This window comes from Cnephaeus nilssonii (assembly GCF_951640355.1).
Source record: "Cnephaeus nilssonii genome assembly, chromosome: 12".
Lineage (NCBI taxonomy): Eukaryota > Metazoa > Chordata > Mammalia > Chiroptera > Vespertilionidae > Cnephaeus > Cnephaeus nilssonii.
In genome coordinates, this window is record NC_137083.1 from 68,635,349 (window position 1) to 68,651,051 (window position 15,703).

Consider the following 15,703-nt stretch of genomic DNA (forward strand, 5'->3'; position numbering starts at 1 on the left):
TGATTTTTATTCCCCCATGGACGCCCCACTCCATGACACCACCCCTAGCACCCAGGCCTTCACAACACTATTGTCTGTTATATATGCATACTAAAGACCCGGTGCACGAAATTCGTGCACGGGGGCGGGGGGCGGAGGTGTCCCTCAGCCCAGCCTACACCCTCTCCAATCTGGGACCCCTCAAGGGCAGTCGGACATCCCTCTCACAATCCAGGACTGCTGGCTCCCAACTGCTCGCCTGCCTGCCTTTCTGATTTCCCCTAACCGCTTCTGCCTGCCAGCCTAATCACCCCCTAACTACTCCAATGCCAGCCTGATTGATGCCTAACTGCTCCCCAGCCAGCCTGTTTGCCCCCAACTTCCCTCCTCTGCCGGCCTGGTCACCCCTAACTGCCCTCCCCTGCAGGTTTGATCGCCTCCAACTGCCCTCCCTTGCAGGCCTGGTGCCTCCCAACTGCCCTCCCCTGCTGGCCATCTTGTGGTGGCCATCTTGTGTTCACATGGGGGCAGGATCTTTGACCACATAGGGGCATCCATATTGTGTGTTGGAGTGATGGTCAATCTGCATATTACTCTTTTATTAGATAGGATAGAGGTCTGGTACAGGGGTGGGGGCCAGCTGGTTTGCCCTGAAGGGTGTCCCTTGGGGGTTCCCTTGGGGCGTGGAGCGGCCTGAGCGAGGGGCCTGTGGTGGTTTGCAGGCCAGCCACGCCCCCTGGTGACCCAAGTGGAGGCCCTGGTATCTGGAATTTATTTACCTTCTACAATTGGAACTTTGTAGCCTAGAGTGGAGCCAAGCCTCCTGCTCGCTCCATGGCCAGCAGCCATTTCTGTTGGGGTTTGTGTATATCTTCTATAATTGAAACTTTGTAGCCTTAAGCGGAGGCCTGGGCCGGCCAGGGTGTGTAGAAAGCGGGGGCCAACCCTAGCCTCCTGCTCTTTCCAGCTCAGTGGCTGCTGCCATTTCTGTTTGGATTTGTTTACCTTCTATAATTGAAACTTTGTAGCCTTGAGTGGAGGCTTAAGCTGGCAAGGGCAGGTGGAAAGCTTGGCTTCATCCGTTGCCTGGGAAACCTAAGCCTCCCTCCTGCTCTCTGTGGCTGTAGCCAGCTTGGTTGGATTTGCATACTCGCTCTGATTGGCTGGTGGGCGTGGCTGGTGGGTGTGGCTTGTGCATGTAGCAGAGTGATGGTTAATTTGCATATTGCTCTTTTATTAGGTAGGATAATCTTTCCCGCCCCCCACTCACCCCTTGCCTCTGAGATTTGTCAGTCTGTTCCATGCTTCCAGGTATCTGGATCTATTTTGTTCATTAGTTTATGTTGTTCATTAGATTCCACATATAAGTGAGATCATGTGATACTTGTCTTTCTCTGGCTGACTTATTGCACTTAACACAATACTCGTCAGGTCCATCCATGCTGTTTCAAGGGTAAGAGATCCTTCTTTTTTACACCTGCACTGCACTCCATTGTGTTAATGTTACACCTCTTTTTTATCCACTTATCTACTGTTGGACACTTGGGCTGTTTTAAGATCTTGGCTATTATAAATAGTGCTGGTATGAACACAGGGTGCATATATTATTTCCAATTAGTGTTTTGGGATTCTTAGGATATATTCCTAGAAGAGGAATCATTGGGTCAAATGGCAGTTCCATTTTTAATTTGTTGAAGAAATTCCATACTGTTTTTCATAATGGCTGCACCACTCTGTATTCCAGCCAGCAGTGTACTAGGGTTCCCTTTTCTCCACATCCTCACAGCACTTGTCATTTGTTGCTTTGTTGATGATAGCCATTCTGACAGATGTGAGGTGGTATCTCATTGTTGTTTTAATTTGCATCTCTAATAATTAGTGACTTTGAGTGTTTTTTCATATGTCTTTGGCCATCTGTGCACCCTCTTTGGAGAAATATCTATTTAGGTCCTTTGGTCATTTTTTAATAGGATTGTTTGCCTTTTGTTACGTTGTATGAGTTCATTATATATTTTGGAAATTAAACCCTCATCAGATATATCATTGGTAAATATATCCTCCCAAACAATGAGTTCCTTTTCATTTTGTTGATGATTTCTTTTGCTGTGCAGAAACTTTTACTTTTAATGTAGTCCCATTTGTTTATTCTCCTTTGTTTCTCTTGCCCTAGGACCATGGTCAGCAAACTGTGGCTTGCGAGCCACATGCGGCTCTTTGGCCCCTTGAGTGTGGCTCTTCTACAAAATACCACAGCCTGGGCGAGTCTATTTTGAAGAAGTGGCGTTAGAAGAAGTTTAAATTTAAAAAATTTGGCTCTCAAAAGGAATTCTATCGTTGTACTGTTGATATTTGGCTCTGTTGACTAATGAGTTTGCCGACCACTGCCCTAGGAGATATATCGGCAAACATACTGCTATGAGAGATGTCTGAGATTTTCTGTCTATGGTTTCTTCCATATTTTTATGGTTTCACGACTTACATTTAAGTCTTTTATCCATTTTGAGTTTATTTTTATGTATGGTGTAAATTGGTGGTTTAGTTTCATTTTTTTGCATGTATCCGTCCAGTTTTCCCAACACCATTTATTGACGAGACTGTCTTTACTCCACTGTATGCTCTTGCCTCCTTTGTCAAACTGTCACTGTTCGCAGATGACATGATATTATAGATGAAAAACCCAAAGACTGCACACAAAAAAAAAACTATTAGATTTAGTATATGAATTTGGCAAAGTTGCAAGATACAAAATTAATATCCAGAAATCGGTGGCAGTTTTATAGACCAGTAACAAACTCTCAGAAAGAAAAATTAAGAAACAACTCCATTTACCATTGCAGCAACAAAAATAAATAAGGCATCTAGAAATAAACTTATCCAAGGCGGTAAAAGACCTGTACTTGGAAAACTATGGGACACTGAAAAAAGATACAGAGGAAGATATAAACAAGTGGAAACATATACTGTGTTCATGGATCAGAAGAATTAACATCATTAAAATGTCCATACTACCCAAGAAATCTATAGATTCAATGCAATCCCTATTAAAATACCATCAGCAGAAGTGCCCGGCTAGCTCAGTTGGTAGAGCATGAGACTCTTAAAATATCATCAGCATATTTCACAAACCTAGAACTACTCCAAAAATTTAAATGGAATCAAAAAAGACCCCAAATAGCTGCAGCAGTCTTGAGAAAGAACAAAGTAGGAGGCATCATAATACTGGATATCAAACTATACTTCAAAGCCATTGTAATCAAAAGAGGCTCATACTGTCATAAGAACAGGCATCTAGATCAATGGAATAGAACAGAGAGAGCAGAAATCAACCCACTTATTTATGGTGAATTAATATTTGACAAAGGAGGCAAGATCATTCAATGGAATTAAGGCAGTCTTTCCAATAAATGGTGTTGGGAAAATAGGATAGAAATATGCAAAAAAATGACCACCAATTTACACCATGCACAAGAGTAAACTCAAGGTGGATAAAAGACTTAAACATAAGTCATGAAACCATAAAAATCCCAGAGGAAAACATAGGCAGCAAAATTTCAGGCATCTCTCGTAACAATATGTTTGCCAATATATCTCCTACAGCAAGGGAAACAAAAGAGTAAGTAAGTAAGTAAGTGAGACTACATCAAAAAAGCTTCAGCACAGCAAAAGAAACCATCAACAAAATGAAAAGGGAACTCACTGCATGGGAGGATATATTTGCCAATGATACATCTGATAACAGTTGATTTCCAAAATATATAAGGAACTCATACAACTTAACAAAAGGAAGACAAACAATTTAATTAAAAAATGGACTTCAATAGCCAAGAGGACATACAATGGCCAAGAGACATGAAAAATGCTCCAAGTGTCCTAGCCGGTTTTGCTCAGTGGATAGTGTTGGCCTGCGGACTGAAGGGTCCCAGGTTCGATTCCGGTCAAGGGCACATGCCTGGGTTGTGTCTCAATCCCCAGTGGGGGGCGTGCAGGAGGTGGCCAATAGTTTATTTTCTCTCATCATTGATGTTTCTATCTCTTTCTCCCTCTCCCTTCCTCTCTGAAATCAATAAAAATATATTTTAAAAAATAAAATTTAAAAGAAAGCTCAAAGTCATTGATCATCAGAGAGATGCAAATAAATTGACAATGAGGTATCACTTACACGTGTTGGAGTGGCTATCACCAACAAATCAGCAAATGACAAGCGCTGGTTAGGAAGAGGAGAAAAGGTAACCCTACTACACCACTGATGGGAATGCAGACTGGAGTAGTCACTATGGTAAACAGTATTGAGTTTCCTCAAAAAATTAAAAATGGAACTGCTATTTGGCCCAGTGACCCCACTTCTAGGAATATAACCTAAAAATCCTGAAACACCAATCAGAAAGAATATATACACCCCTATCTTCACAGCAGCATTTTTTACCACTAGAGGCCCGGTGCACAAAATCGTGTAGGGTGTGTGCGTTGTGTGCGTGTGTGTGTGTCCCTCAGCCCAGCCTGCACCCTCTCCAATCTGGGACCCCTTGAGGGATGTCCGACTGTCCGTAAGCGGACATCCCACTCACAATCCAGGACTGCTGGCTCCCAACCGCTCGCCTGCCTGCCTGCCTAATTGCCCCTAAGCACTTTTGCCTGCCAGCCTGATCACCCCCTAACCACTCCCCTGCCAGCCTAATTGATGCCTAACTGCTCCCCTGCCAGCCCGATTGCCCCTAACTGCCCACCCCTGCAGGCCTGGTTCCCCCCAACTGCCCTCCCCTGCAGGCCTGGTACCCCCCCCAACTTCCCTCCCCTGCAAGCCTGGTCGCCCCTAACTGCTCTCCCCTGCAGGCCTGGTCCCCTCAACTGCCCTCCCCTGCTGGCCTGGTCCCCCCCAACTGCCCTCCCCTGCAGGCCTGGTCCCCCCAAATGCCTTCCCCTGCAGGCCTGATCGCCCCCAACTGCCCTCCCTTGCAGGCCTGGTCCCTCTAACTGCCCTCCCCTGCTGGCCTGGTCTCCCCCAATTGCCTTCCTCTGCCAGCCTGGTCACCCCTAACTGCCCTCCCCTGCTTGCCTGATCACCCACAACTGCCCTCCCCTGCAGGCCATCTTGTGGCAGCCATCTTGTGTCCACATGGAGCAGCCATCTTTGCCCACATGAGGGCGGCCATCTTTTGTGTTGGAGTGATGGTCAATTTGCATATTACTCTTTTATTAGATAGGATAGCCACAATCTGAAAACAGCCCAAGTGCCTATCAGTAGAAAAGTGGATAAAAAAGATGTAGAACATTTCACAATGGAATACTACACAGCTGTAAAAAAGAATCCTTACCTTTTCCAACAGCATGGATGGATCTGGAGAATATTATGCTAAGTGAAATAAAGTCAGTCAGAGAAGGTTTAAGTATCATATGATCTCACTTATATGTGAAATCTAATGAACAAAATAATCTGATGAACAAAATAGGACTAGAGATATAAATACTTAGAACAGAGGAACAGATTTCAGTGAGGAGGGGTCTGAGTGTACAGGAAGAGATTAACCAAAGAACATATATGCATAGGCCATGGACACAGACAATAATGTTGCAAAGGTCTGTGGGGGTGCCATGGCTGGGTGGAAGGTGGCAAAAGGGGGTAAAATGGGGATATCTGTAACAGTGTCAACAATTAAAAAAAAAACACAATAAAGAAAATGTGTGTGTGTGTGTGTGTGTGCATGTGTGTGTGTGTTGGGGAGTGGGAGGGAATAAGAGAAGAAAACAGGGAGGCTAAGAGTTAAGTTTTAATTCACAGAGTTCCAGGGCCTGGAAACTCTCAAATAAGATGAATAGACTCAGAAGCCAGGTCTGAGCATGAGAAAGAATTAATGCATGATTACCAAAGCTAAGAGAATACATGGAAAAGCAGTGAAAAATGTTTCTCAACTTGGGTGGGGTCTGTGGGACCAAAGGAGGTAAAACTGGCATTTGATAAAACAAGTTTTCACCATGTGGCATTTGCTCTTCCTGGCCTCTGAAGTTGGGGTAGCAGATGGGAAGAGAGTTTCCTCTACAAGAGAACCGCTTGAATAGGGTAGCAACCATTATGAGTGATATTCAAGGAGGAGGAAAAAGGGCAAAAAGGTGAGAGGGTGATATTGATGATTAATATTAAATCTCAAAGAAGAATAGATTTTTATATTATGAAGATGATGGTCACCTGGAATAGCAACCAAGTATTAAAAAAGGAAGGGACGAACAGAAGTAGGAAAAAATTAATAAGGGAGCAAGGTAGGAAGGAGGAAAGGGGAGAGGAGAAGGAAAAGAATAAAGAGAAGACACTGCTAGAAATACCGGGGAATGGGAATTAAATAGGTTCAGCGTGGCAGAGCTGAAAGAGAAGTGCCTTCAGGAAAGTAGAAAATGGCAGTTAGGGAAATGAGATGGAGAATTTAAAAATAGAATGAGTGCCTACTATCTGCCAAGCTAAGAGCATTACATAATATGTGGTAAATCCTCCTGTAAGATACAAATTAATACTCTATTTTACAGATAAGGAAACTGAAGTTCCAGGATTAAATAACTTTTCCAAAGTCCTGCTATCAGTGAGGTAGCTGAATTCATGTCTGTATGGCTCTCATATGGACACTTGCTTTTGATTACATTTTATTAAATTTATTACATCATCTTTTAAAATTGAATTTATTGGGGTGGCATTAATAAAATTACATATATTTCAGGGGTACATTTTTATAATATTGTATTGTATGTTCACGACACCAAGTCAAGTCTCCTTCCCTCACCATTTATCCTCTTTATTCTCTCTTACCTCTCCCCATCCCCCTTTCCTTTGGTAATCACCACACTGCTGTTTGTCTACTATATACATCACCTTTTATTACCTTACTCTTTTTTTTTAAATCCTCACCAGAGGATATTTTTTCCATTGATTTTTTTTTTTTTTTTTTAGAGAGTGGAGGGGGGGGGAGAGAGAGAGAGAAAAAAAAGAGAGAGAGGAACATTGATGTTAGAGAGACACATAGATTGGTTGCCTCCCACATGAGCTCCAGGGACAGGGATCAAGCCTGCAACCGAGCTATGTGCTCTTGACCAGGAATTGAACCCAGGATTCTTTTGGTCTGTGGGCTGATGCTCTAACCATTGAGCAAAACAGCCAGGGCTATTACCTCACTCTTTTAGTCTAATTAATCTATCCTCCTCAAAGAATTTCATTTTCATTTCATTCTGTTTATCCATTATTTCTCAGTGAAATACTTTCCCCTCAATATAGTACCTAATCCAGACCCAAGTCTCTGAATAAATTCTACTCAAAACTCATCTCATACCCTCTAAGAAATCAACAAAAATTCCACACGACTTAGTTCAGTCTTTTACCAGATATCCCTTAATACTCAACTGCATTAGTCTTTGTTACGTGTTCCTATTCAGGATCTTTACCTTATTTTGAGGGCATGACTTTCCAACTAGTTTACTTTGAGAATAGGAGCCATTTGTAATATTTTCTCTTTATTCCTCCATTACACCTAGGTAAACTCCACTATACCAAGCCAAGCACAGAGTGAATGAACACTGTGGTTCATAAGTAACAGATGGATACAAACACACACATTTAAAAAGCACATATTTAAAGAAGCAAAATCATAAAATATAAACTAAACAGAGTACAACCAAAGAGCTATATGATTTAAAAAGCAGGTAGTCTATGCCCTAGTCGGTTTGGCTCAGTGGATAGAGCGTCGGCCTGCAGACCAAACAGTCCAGTTCGATTCCAGTCAAAGGCACATACCTTGGTTGCAGGCTCCTCCCCCACCCGGGCCTTGGTTGGGTCTCCTGTAGGAGGCAACCAATTGATGTGTTTCTCTCACATCGATGTTTCTATCTGTCTTTCCCTCTCTCCTACTCTCCCTAAAAAAAATCAATGGAAAAATATCCTCGGATGAGGATTAACAGTAAGTAAATAAATAATAAAAAGCAGGTAATCCATATACAAAGATTGATAATTAAAGGAGAGAAAGAATACTACTAAAAAAATTAGTCTTGGATTCAAAGAAAACTATCTTTTTCTATGTTTATAAATATAACTAGAGGCCTGGTACATGAAAATTTGTACACTCGAGATGGGGGAGGGGGTCCCAGCCTGCGCCCTCTCATAGTCCAGGAGCCCTCAGGGGATACTGACGGATTAAGCCACAGTCTGGCCTCCCTCTGAGGGAGGCAACCAGGCCGATCAGGGGAAGGCGCTGCCCCCATCACCTCGCCGCTGCTGCCACTGCCGGCCGCTGCGGCCACCCTCAGCCCTCCCTGCTGCCATGGCTTTGTCCAGAAGGACATTCGGCTGTCCGGTCTAATTAGCATATTATGCTTTTATTATTATAGAAGAAGATTCAAGGCCAAAATAATAAAGAACTTTTTTTCATTCCACAATAAATGAAGCCACCACCCCCTCTGCCTTTCTTCAGGCCATATCTTTTATGAAATTGTTTTCAGAATAACTGTAAGAACAAACACGCCTAGGTTATTATAGCCACAAAATATTTTCACTATATAAAAACAACTAAACATTTTCTATACATGACAAATATTTACTAGTTTTGTGTAAGCATTTACAATGTACACCATAAGTGCATCTTTTTTCTTGTGTCTTGCTCACCAATGGCATTTATATTTACATGTTACTTGTTCAGTAATAGGATTGTGACTACAAAAATAAGATAAAAAATCTATATACTGAAGTTCACCAAAAGTGAACATTTGTTTTCAGTTTCAACTTGCTTTAAGGCAAACCAGAAATGAGTATTAACTAAAGTATCTATTTCAAAGAAGACACTTCACATTAAAAAGAGCACCATATTTATACCAGTTTGAGAAATATTGCATATACCTGTCTACTTAGTAATTTCAATCTTTTATAAGTGCTGCTGCAGCAAAAAAGAACCTTTTTAAAAAGTTTATTTAGTCTACTATTTCCCATTTTTGCCACCTAAGCCAATTGTGTACTGCCTATTGACATCCCTGGATAGTTGAGTACGATCTATTAACACTGATTCAAATGATTCTCTTCTTCATTCTAATTTGACTACCAAGAGTCAACACAGTAATCTTATGTGTATTTTACCACAGAAACAATCTCAATATGATTTATCAGGAAACTAAACACACTACCTTAAGAAGAAAAAAATTACTAAAAGAAAGCTAAACAAACAAACAAAAAGTCTAACATCAGATACAATTTGAAAGCAATATAGATTTGGCTAAAATGTAAGGATCTTGACCTGTTACCTAACACTGTAGACACTACAGGAATCTTTTCCACAAAGAAACCAAACAGATTCTGAACTCTCAAATTAAATGTTTTATTCTGTTCTTCCTTTTACATTTAAGCAAATAAATTTAAAGTGACCACAATTCAAGTATTTATGGCATAGCATGCACATTAATTTTACTTACCAAATCATATATCTGGTTCGCCAACTGTACCTTCTCATCTGCATCTTCCAAAGCTTTATAGTAATCCTAAATTAAAACATTTGCATTTCAAGAATAAATTAATAATCTTAAAATATGTGTATCTAGGACATAAAACCACATTCTCATTCTCATTCCTTGTTATCACTGTCAGTCATCCTAAATAAGCAATAAGAACCCAGTTAAAATTTAGAAATTATGCACAATGGCCAAGAATTAGAGAAAGATGTTCAGAATTCCTAGAAAAGATATAAATAAAGATAAATACTATTCCAAGTCTAGCCTCTATACCAGGCGTCCTCAAACTACGGCCCGCGGGCCACATGCGTGTGTTTTTGCCGTTTTGTTTTTTTACTTCAAAATAAGATATGTGCAGTGTGCATAGAAATTTGTTCATAGTTTTTTTATTTAAACTATAGTCCGGCCCTCCAACGGTCTGAGGGACAGTGAACTGGCCCCCTGTTTAAAAAGTTTGAGGACCGCTACTCTATACTAATGAAAGTTATATGCGGTAATGACTAGATCTTTTCCTTTAAATTTTTTTTGAAGTTAAGATTTATCTAATTTGTAAATAACATTTAAAGTCTCCAGTTTTAAAACATGTTTTTTATAAAAGTACAACTACTGAAAAAATGCTAACCTGAATGTCTCTGTTTTCCAATTGTTGCATAACTCTCATTTTAAGTTAGGTATCAATTCATACAGCTCAACCTATACTTTAGATTCTCCTCAGTAGAAAGCAAATTATTGTTTAAAAAAATAGATTCTATGAAATGTCCCTGGAGAGTCAGACTTCTCAGAGTATATGCAAGCTGCACTACACCAAAAACTTACCTTAACAGATTAGAGGGATAATGAATGACGTTGGGATGTATATATGTGATGTCTATATTCAAACACACCTAAGCCTCCACGTATCCTCTAAGCCAGGACCAAATCTGTCATAAATTCTAAATTCTTTTTCTCTTAACAGAAATAATCTTCCCCCCATGTGGTAAAATAAATGACACCACTACTCTAAATTTGTAGTTTTCAAATTTATTAGCTGATCCTTGAACAATTCTATGTAGGTTGGATTTGGGGGAGTCATTATTACTCAGAGATATTAATGGACCTGTCCCATGTCACAGAGCTAAATGGCAGAGTCATCACCAAAGCCAGGTGTCTGAAGTAGTTCTTTCAATGAATCCCAAACAAACTAAATCATATCCTTAAAGCAAACCTCGTAGGGAGAGCTGATATCCATTCTAATCTGAAAGGCAGCTATAAGTACTATACAACTAATTAAAAACTCAAATAAATCTTTATTTTTAGGCCTAGTTCATGTATGAATTTAGTTTTAAACTAAAATACTTTTAAAGAATCCTTCTCAGCTCTTAAGATTCTGTTCTTCTGTGATAACACCAACTTGGGTATCTAGCAATATAAAAAAATATGCTTCAAGTCCTGCTAATTAAAAGTGTACTTTTTTATGGCTCTTAACTCTCTAATAAAAGTCACTAATTACTGAAACAACTTTTAAATAAACTACCAAAATGCTTCAATGAAGCTCTAAAACACAACAAAGTATTTAAATTCTAAGAAGCCATTGGTAACTTTCCCACATTTTGATATCCAGAAAACTATTTATTTTTAAAATATCTTTCTCAGAGTCCCAATTTTAACCAACAAATCACCCAGAATGTTGAACATACTTTTTTGATGGATGCCATTTGTTCTTCTCTCCACTCTGGTTTATTTTTCTTTGCATTCATAAAGAATTCACTGACTCTTTGCTCTAGTTGATCCATTGCATCTATGACATAACAAAAACATTTCATATTTAGAAGACCAAGTTCAGACACTGAATATACATGCTTTAACTTGGGGAAAGAAACAAATATCTGACAATATACACTCCTTCACGTGGTCACTAACTTTAAATATGGCAGCTTTAATTCTGTAAATACAGAATGCTTTAATTACCTTAGTAAAAAACAAAGTTACAATTTCCCCTACTAACAATTTATTTTTGTTGTTGTTATTTCAAAAATTTTTCCAATAGTCAAAGTAGTCAACAATATAGATAGGCTCTATACTGTAGTTTCTGAATAGTACAGTCTTGGGTCAAAAGGTTATGGTATTAAATCAGCCAAATGTGTCAAAACACAATGTCTTATTGTAAGTACCACTAGGAAATTGACACATTCTATTAATGAGAAAAAATGATAAAGACAATTTTAACCTCTTGCTATATGGCCTTAAACACATGATCATCTCCTATCTATGATTAAAAGCAGTAGGTACAATCATTTATTCACTTAATATAGTATATTATTTCTTCTAGATACATTTTTTCCTAAATGTGTGCCAAGAATAGTCATTCCATGACTGCTAAAAGAAGAAAAATAAATAAAAGGGATTCTGTTGCCACATAAATTAAGGAAAACATTTTTACTATATCCTTCTTTTGGAGATTTTCTGTGAAATAATAGCTCTTTAAAGATTCTGAGAAGTCTTACAGTTAATTTTTTAAGAGAATTTTCCTTTGTTTAAATAAGCATTTCCAAACTTACTTGCTTAAGAAGTCTCTTTTGTTAACCCATACCTATTAACTTTAGAAAATTCTAATTATTATAAAAAATGTAAGTTTAAAAACCTCTAATTTATATAATCTAATTTATATAATCTAAGTCCAAATTGCAAGAGAATTTAAAATTTGTAATAAATAATAAAAAAGCATAAAATAAGTTACTCCTTATTGAGTGCCTCCTTTCTATCAGGCACTGTATGTTCTAATTTATCTGTATTATTATTATTTTTTAAAATATATTTTTATTAGTTTCAGAGAGGAAGGGAGAGGGAGAGATAGAAACATCAATGATGAGAGAGAATCATTGACTGGCTGCCTCCTGCACGCACCCTACTGGGGGTCGAGCCTGCAATCCAGGCCTGTGCCCTTGACTGGAATCGAACCCGGGACCTTTCAGTCCGCAGGCTGAGGCTCTATCCACTGAGCCAAACCGGCTAGGGCTATCTGTATTATTTTAATTCCCAGATGATTCTCATTTTGTAGATGAAAAATCCTCAGAAGTGGTAATGAGACCAAGGTCAATGAGAAGTCAGTAAAGCCCAAAAATGAACTCAGACCTGAATGAACTTCAAAATCTGTGCTCAAACCTATTGATAACTGCTACTTTGGCAAATTTTTAGCATTTCAATTACATTAAAGTTACAATGAACTTTGTGAGCAAGCTGGAGAAACACACAATTCAGACTTGCACACCACAATATACTGAATAAAAGAAGGCGCCTTCCACATCGTATCGCCTCCTATTATGTGCCACATGAAACTGACAACAGGCTGAGAAAAGTATATTCCTGAACAATGGGTATGGAAACGTGTGTGGTGCTGGTGGGGCAGAGAAGCCAGGGGAAGAAAAGAACAGGTTCTTAGCTACCTCAAGACTCCCACCCTCTGGAATGTCTGGTTCTCTGATCTCTCTTCATGGTACTTCCTTCCTCCCTATCAGGCCCCACATCCCAGATCTTCCTCCACCCCCACTTTTCTAAGAAAACCTCGCAGCATGAGAAACATTTTAAACACAGCTGGAATAAATAGGATCAAAAAACCTATTTTCTGCAGATATACTCTCACAAGGCCAGCCATTCATATCATTTAAAGAATTTAAGTAGAGTTATCTTCATTTCTCCCAACAAAGGGCGTGACACAAGGCCAAAAGGTACACTTGATTATTCACTTTCATTATGTACCATATAATTTCACGTTCTTAATTTTTAATATAGTATCTAGACAAGATAGTGAACAGCTATATTATATTCACTTCACAAAGGACTGTGAGGTTCTTTCAAAACATGATCAACATAAATTTGGTACTCATCACTGTTTCCTTGTTGTTTTTTAAATATGTTTTTATTGATTTTAGAGAGAGGAGGGGAGCAGGTGAGAGAAACATCAATGAGAGAGAATCACTGATAGGCTGCCTCCTGCACACCCCCCACCAGATCGAGCCCACCACCCGGGCATGTGCCCTGACCAGGAATAGAACCGTGACCTCCTGGTTCATGGGTGGATGTTCACCCACCAAGTTACACTGGCCGGGTTTTCCTTGTTTTAAGTGTAATTTTGCTCAATGTATTGGCCTTCTTATCTCCAGAAGCACTGATTCTTGACCTTCTCTGAATCCTGAACAAATTTAAGAAACTTCACAGAAAAAAAAAAAAATAGATCATATGAACCAAATACTGCCCTATGAAAGAGTAAGGTTAATTTTGGGAAAAAGTCACAGAATTACCAACTATCACTGATATAAGAAGAGGAGCCAAAAATTTTATTATGGCATACAAGAAGCTTTACAGTAAAATCTTATTTCCCTCACTCATTCTGATTAACAAAATACCACGCTGTTGACAACTGAGAATACATTCTATAATGTGTAACTTTTCAAATGTGACATTCCAAGGGTCTCTAAAAAAAAAAAAACTGCATATAACCCATACTTCTGTTTGTTTTCTGCTCTTGAAAAAAATTTTAAAACGATGAACTTTAACGAAAGTATTAATGCTAAAATATATGTTCAACACATAAAGGCTCAAAGTCAGAATTTTAACATCTATGCCGCTGTGCATGAAAACATCTACAGTCTCAGTGAAGGTCTAGACACGTTGATTGCACAGTCCAAAATCCGAGAGAGGATCACAGGCGTGTTCTAATATCTCCTCTTGTCAACGCCAGGAGGACAGTAGAGTGAGGCAAGATTTGGCACTGAATTCTTTTTGACAATTCCTAGGTACTAATCAGCCAGAGAGTCAAAGAGCAGAGGCGCCGGAGTCGATAGCAAGTGAGTCTGGCACTGAACCTGCGCGGCAAACAAGAGCAAACGCGCCGACTTACTCTGCACCTGCAGGTCCATCTCGCGCATCTCCGTGAAGCGGTCCCGCAGATCCATTGGAAGCTGCTCAATCACTGTCAAAGGAAGAGTCCGTCAGAGGGGCGGGGCCAACGGCGAGAGTACGTGCCTACGTCATCGCGTGCGTGCGTGCGTGCGTGCGTGCGTCGGTGGGGTGGGGGTCGAGGGAGCCGGCAACCCTGAGCGAGGCTGCCAGTTACCGTGAGAAAGAAACATCCCCCGCCTCCCCCTCCCTCCCCGCCATCCCGCCTGCCCGGCCACTCGCGCTCTCGCCCGCCCGCGGGTCCCACAGACGGCCCCGGCCAGCGCCGCCCACTCACTTTCTAGATAGTCCTCTAGGTACAACATCGCGGCCTTTAGCGCCTGGGGGACGAGGGGATCCAGGGGTTTATTTGTGTCACTCGCTGTCGCCGGAGTTTTGTCCCTTCCAATATGGCGCCTCCGCTAGCAGCGCCCGCTCAGCTTCGGTGGGAAAAAAAAAAGAAAAGGGGAAAAAAAAAAACCACTTTGGCGCCTGACGGCGCTTGCCTCACTGCCGCCCGGGCCTGTCATTGGCTGGCTGGGGCAGTGACGTAGGCCGACCGTGCCTGCGCCCGCGCCGTTGTGGGAATTGTAGTTTTCTTCCCTTTGCAGCAAGTTAACCCGCCGGCAGTTTTTCACACGGGAACTACAAATACCAGGCGCCATGGCGAAGGCTGCGCAACAGAATCCAAAATGCGGTGCCCGTGTTTATTTGTTGATTTTTGCACAGGGAGTGACGGGAGGTGTCTGCGTCTGCAGGACGCGGCTAGGAACAACTTTTCACCTGTGCCTGCCGCTGCGATTACGGCCCCGCTGTTTGTGAGTCCTGGGTTTCGAGGAGTGCTGGAAAAATAGCAAAGGTTCTAACGCTAGAATCCCCAGCAAAGTTCAGGCAGTTTGGACTCTTTAAAGCAGAACTCGCTGCTGGAATTTAGCCTCAGTATCCACTCCCCAAAATGTAAACAGGACGTCTGATTGGCTTCCCTGTCACTAAAAGAGTTTATTTTAAATATGGAGTGAATATTTCCCATATTAAAGGATGCACAACTAGTTCTCAATAGTTTCTCATATATTCTATTTTGCGGTCCGTCTCGTCGTCATTCTAATGAAATTGATCTCTACGTACAACCTGCATCCGCAAAAAAATAAAAATAAATAAAAAAAATAGCAAGCAGAAATAACGGATGGAGCCTTCATGTCTAATGGGTTGTGCTAGGAATAACTTTAGATTATGTTGAGCAAATAGCCTGTATTAGACATCCGTAGTCCTGTGCGTTGTCTTTTTGTATCTTTTGACACCACTTCTCAAATGTTCATCCGTGATAGTCCTTCACTGGTCAGCTTTT

General features: G+C 40.6%; 1 protein-coding gene across 2 annotated transcripts in view; it reads right to left on the reverse strand.

Moving 5' to 3' along the window:
• Positions 1 to 14,798, reverse strand: part of ING3 (inhibitor of growth family member 3) — a 36,043-nt gene extending 21,245 nt beyond the window's left edge. The window contains exons 1-5 of one of the 2 annotated variants that reach the window (XM_079786229.1): positions 14,657 to 14,798; positions 14,321 to 14,392; positions 11,121 to 11,221; positions 9,409 to 9,474; positions 1,126 to 2,663 (exon numbers count right to left, since the gene is read on the reverse strand). In XM_079786229.1, coding sequence (XP_079642355.1) covers positions 2,610 to 2,663; positions 9,409 to 9,474; positions 11,121 to 11,221; positions 14,321 to 14,392; positions 14,657 to 14,684 — 321 coding nt within the window. In that variant the 5' untranslated portion in view covers positions 14,685 to 14,798 and the 3' untranslated portion in view covers positions 1,126 to 2,609. Of the gene's footprint in view, positions 1 to 1,125; positions 2,664 to 9,408; positions 9,475 to 11,120; positions 11,222 to 14,320; positions 14,393 to 14,656 lie in introns of those variants that run through there. The other variant, XM_079786228.1, reaches the window with a different exon arrangement.
• Positions 14,799 to 15,703: the final 905 nt, after the last annotated feature.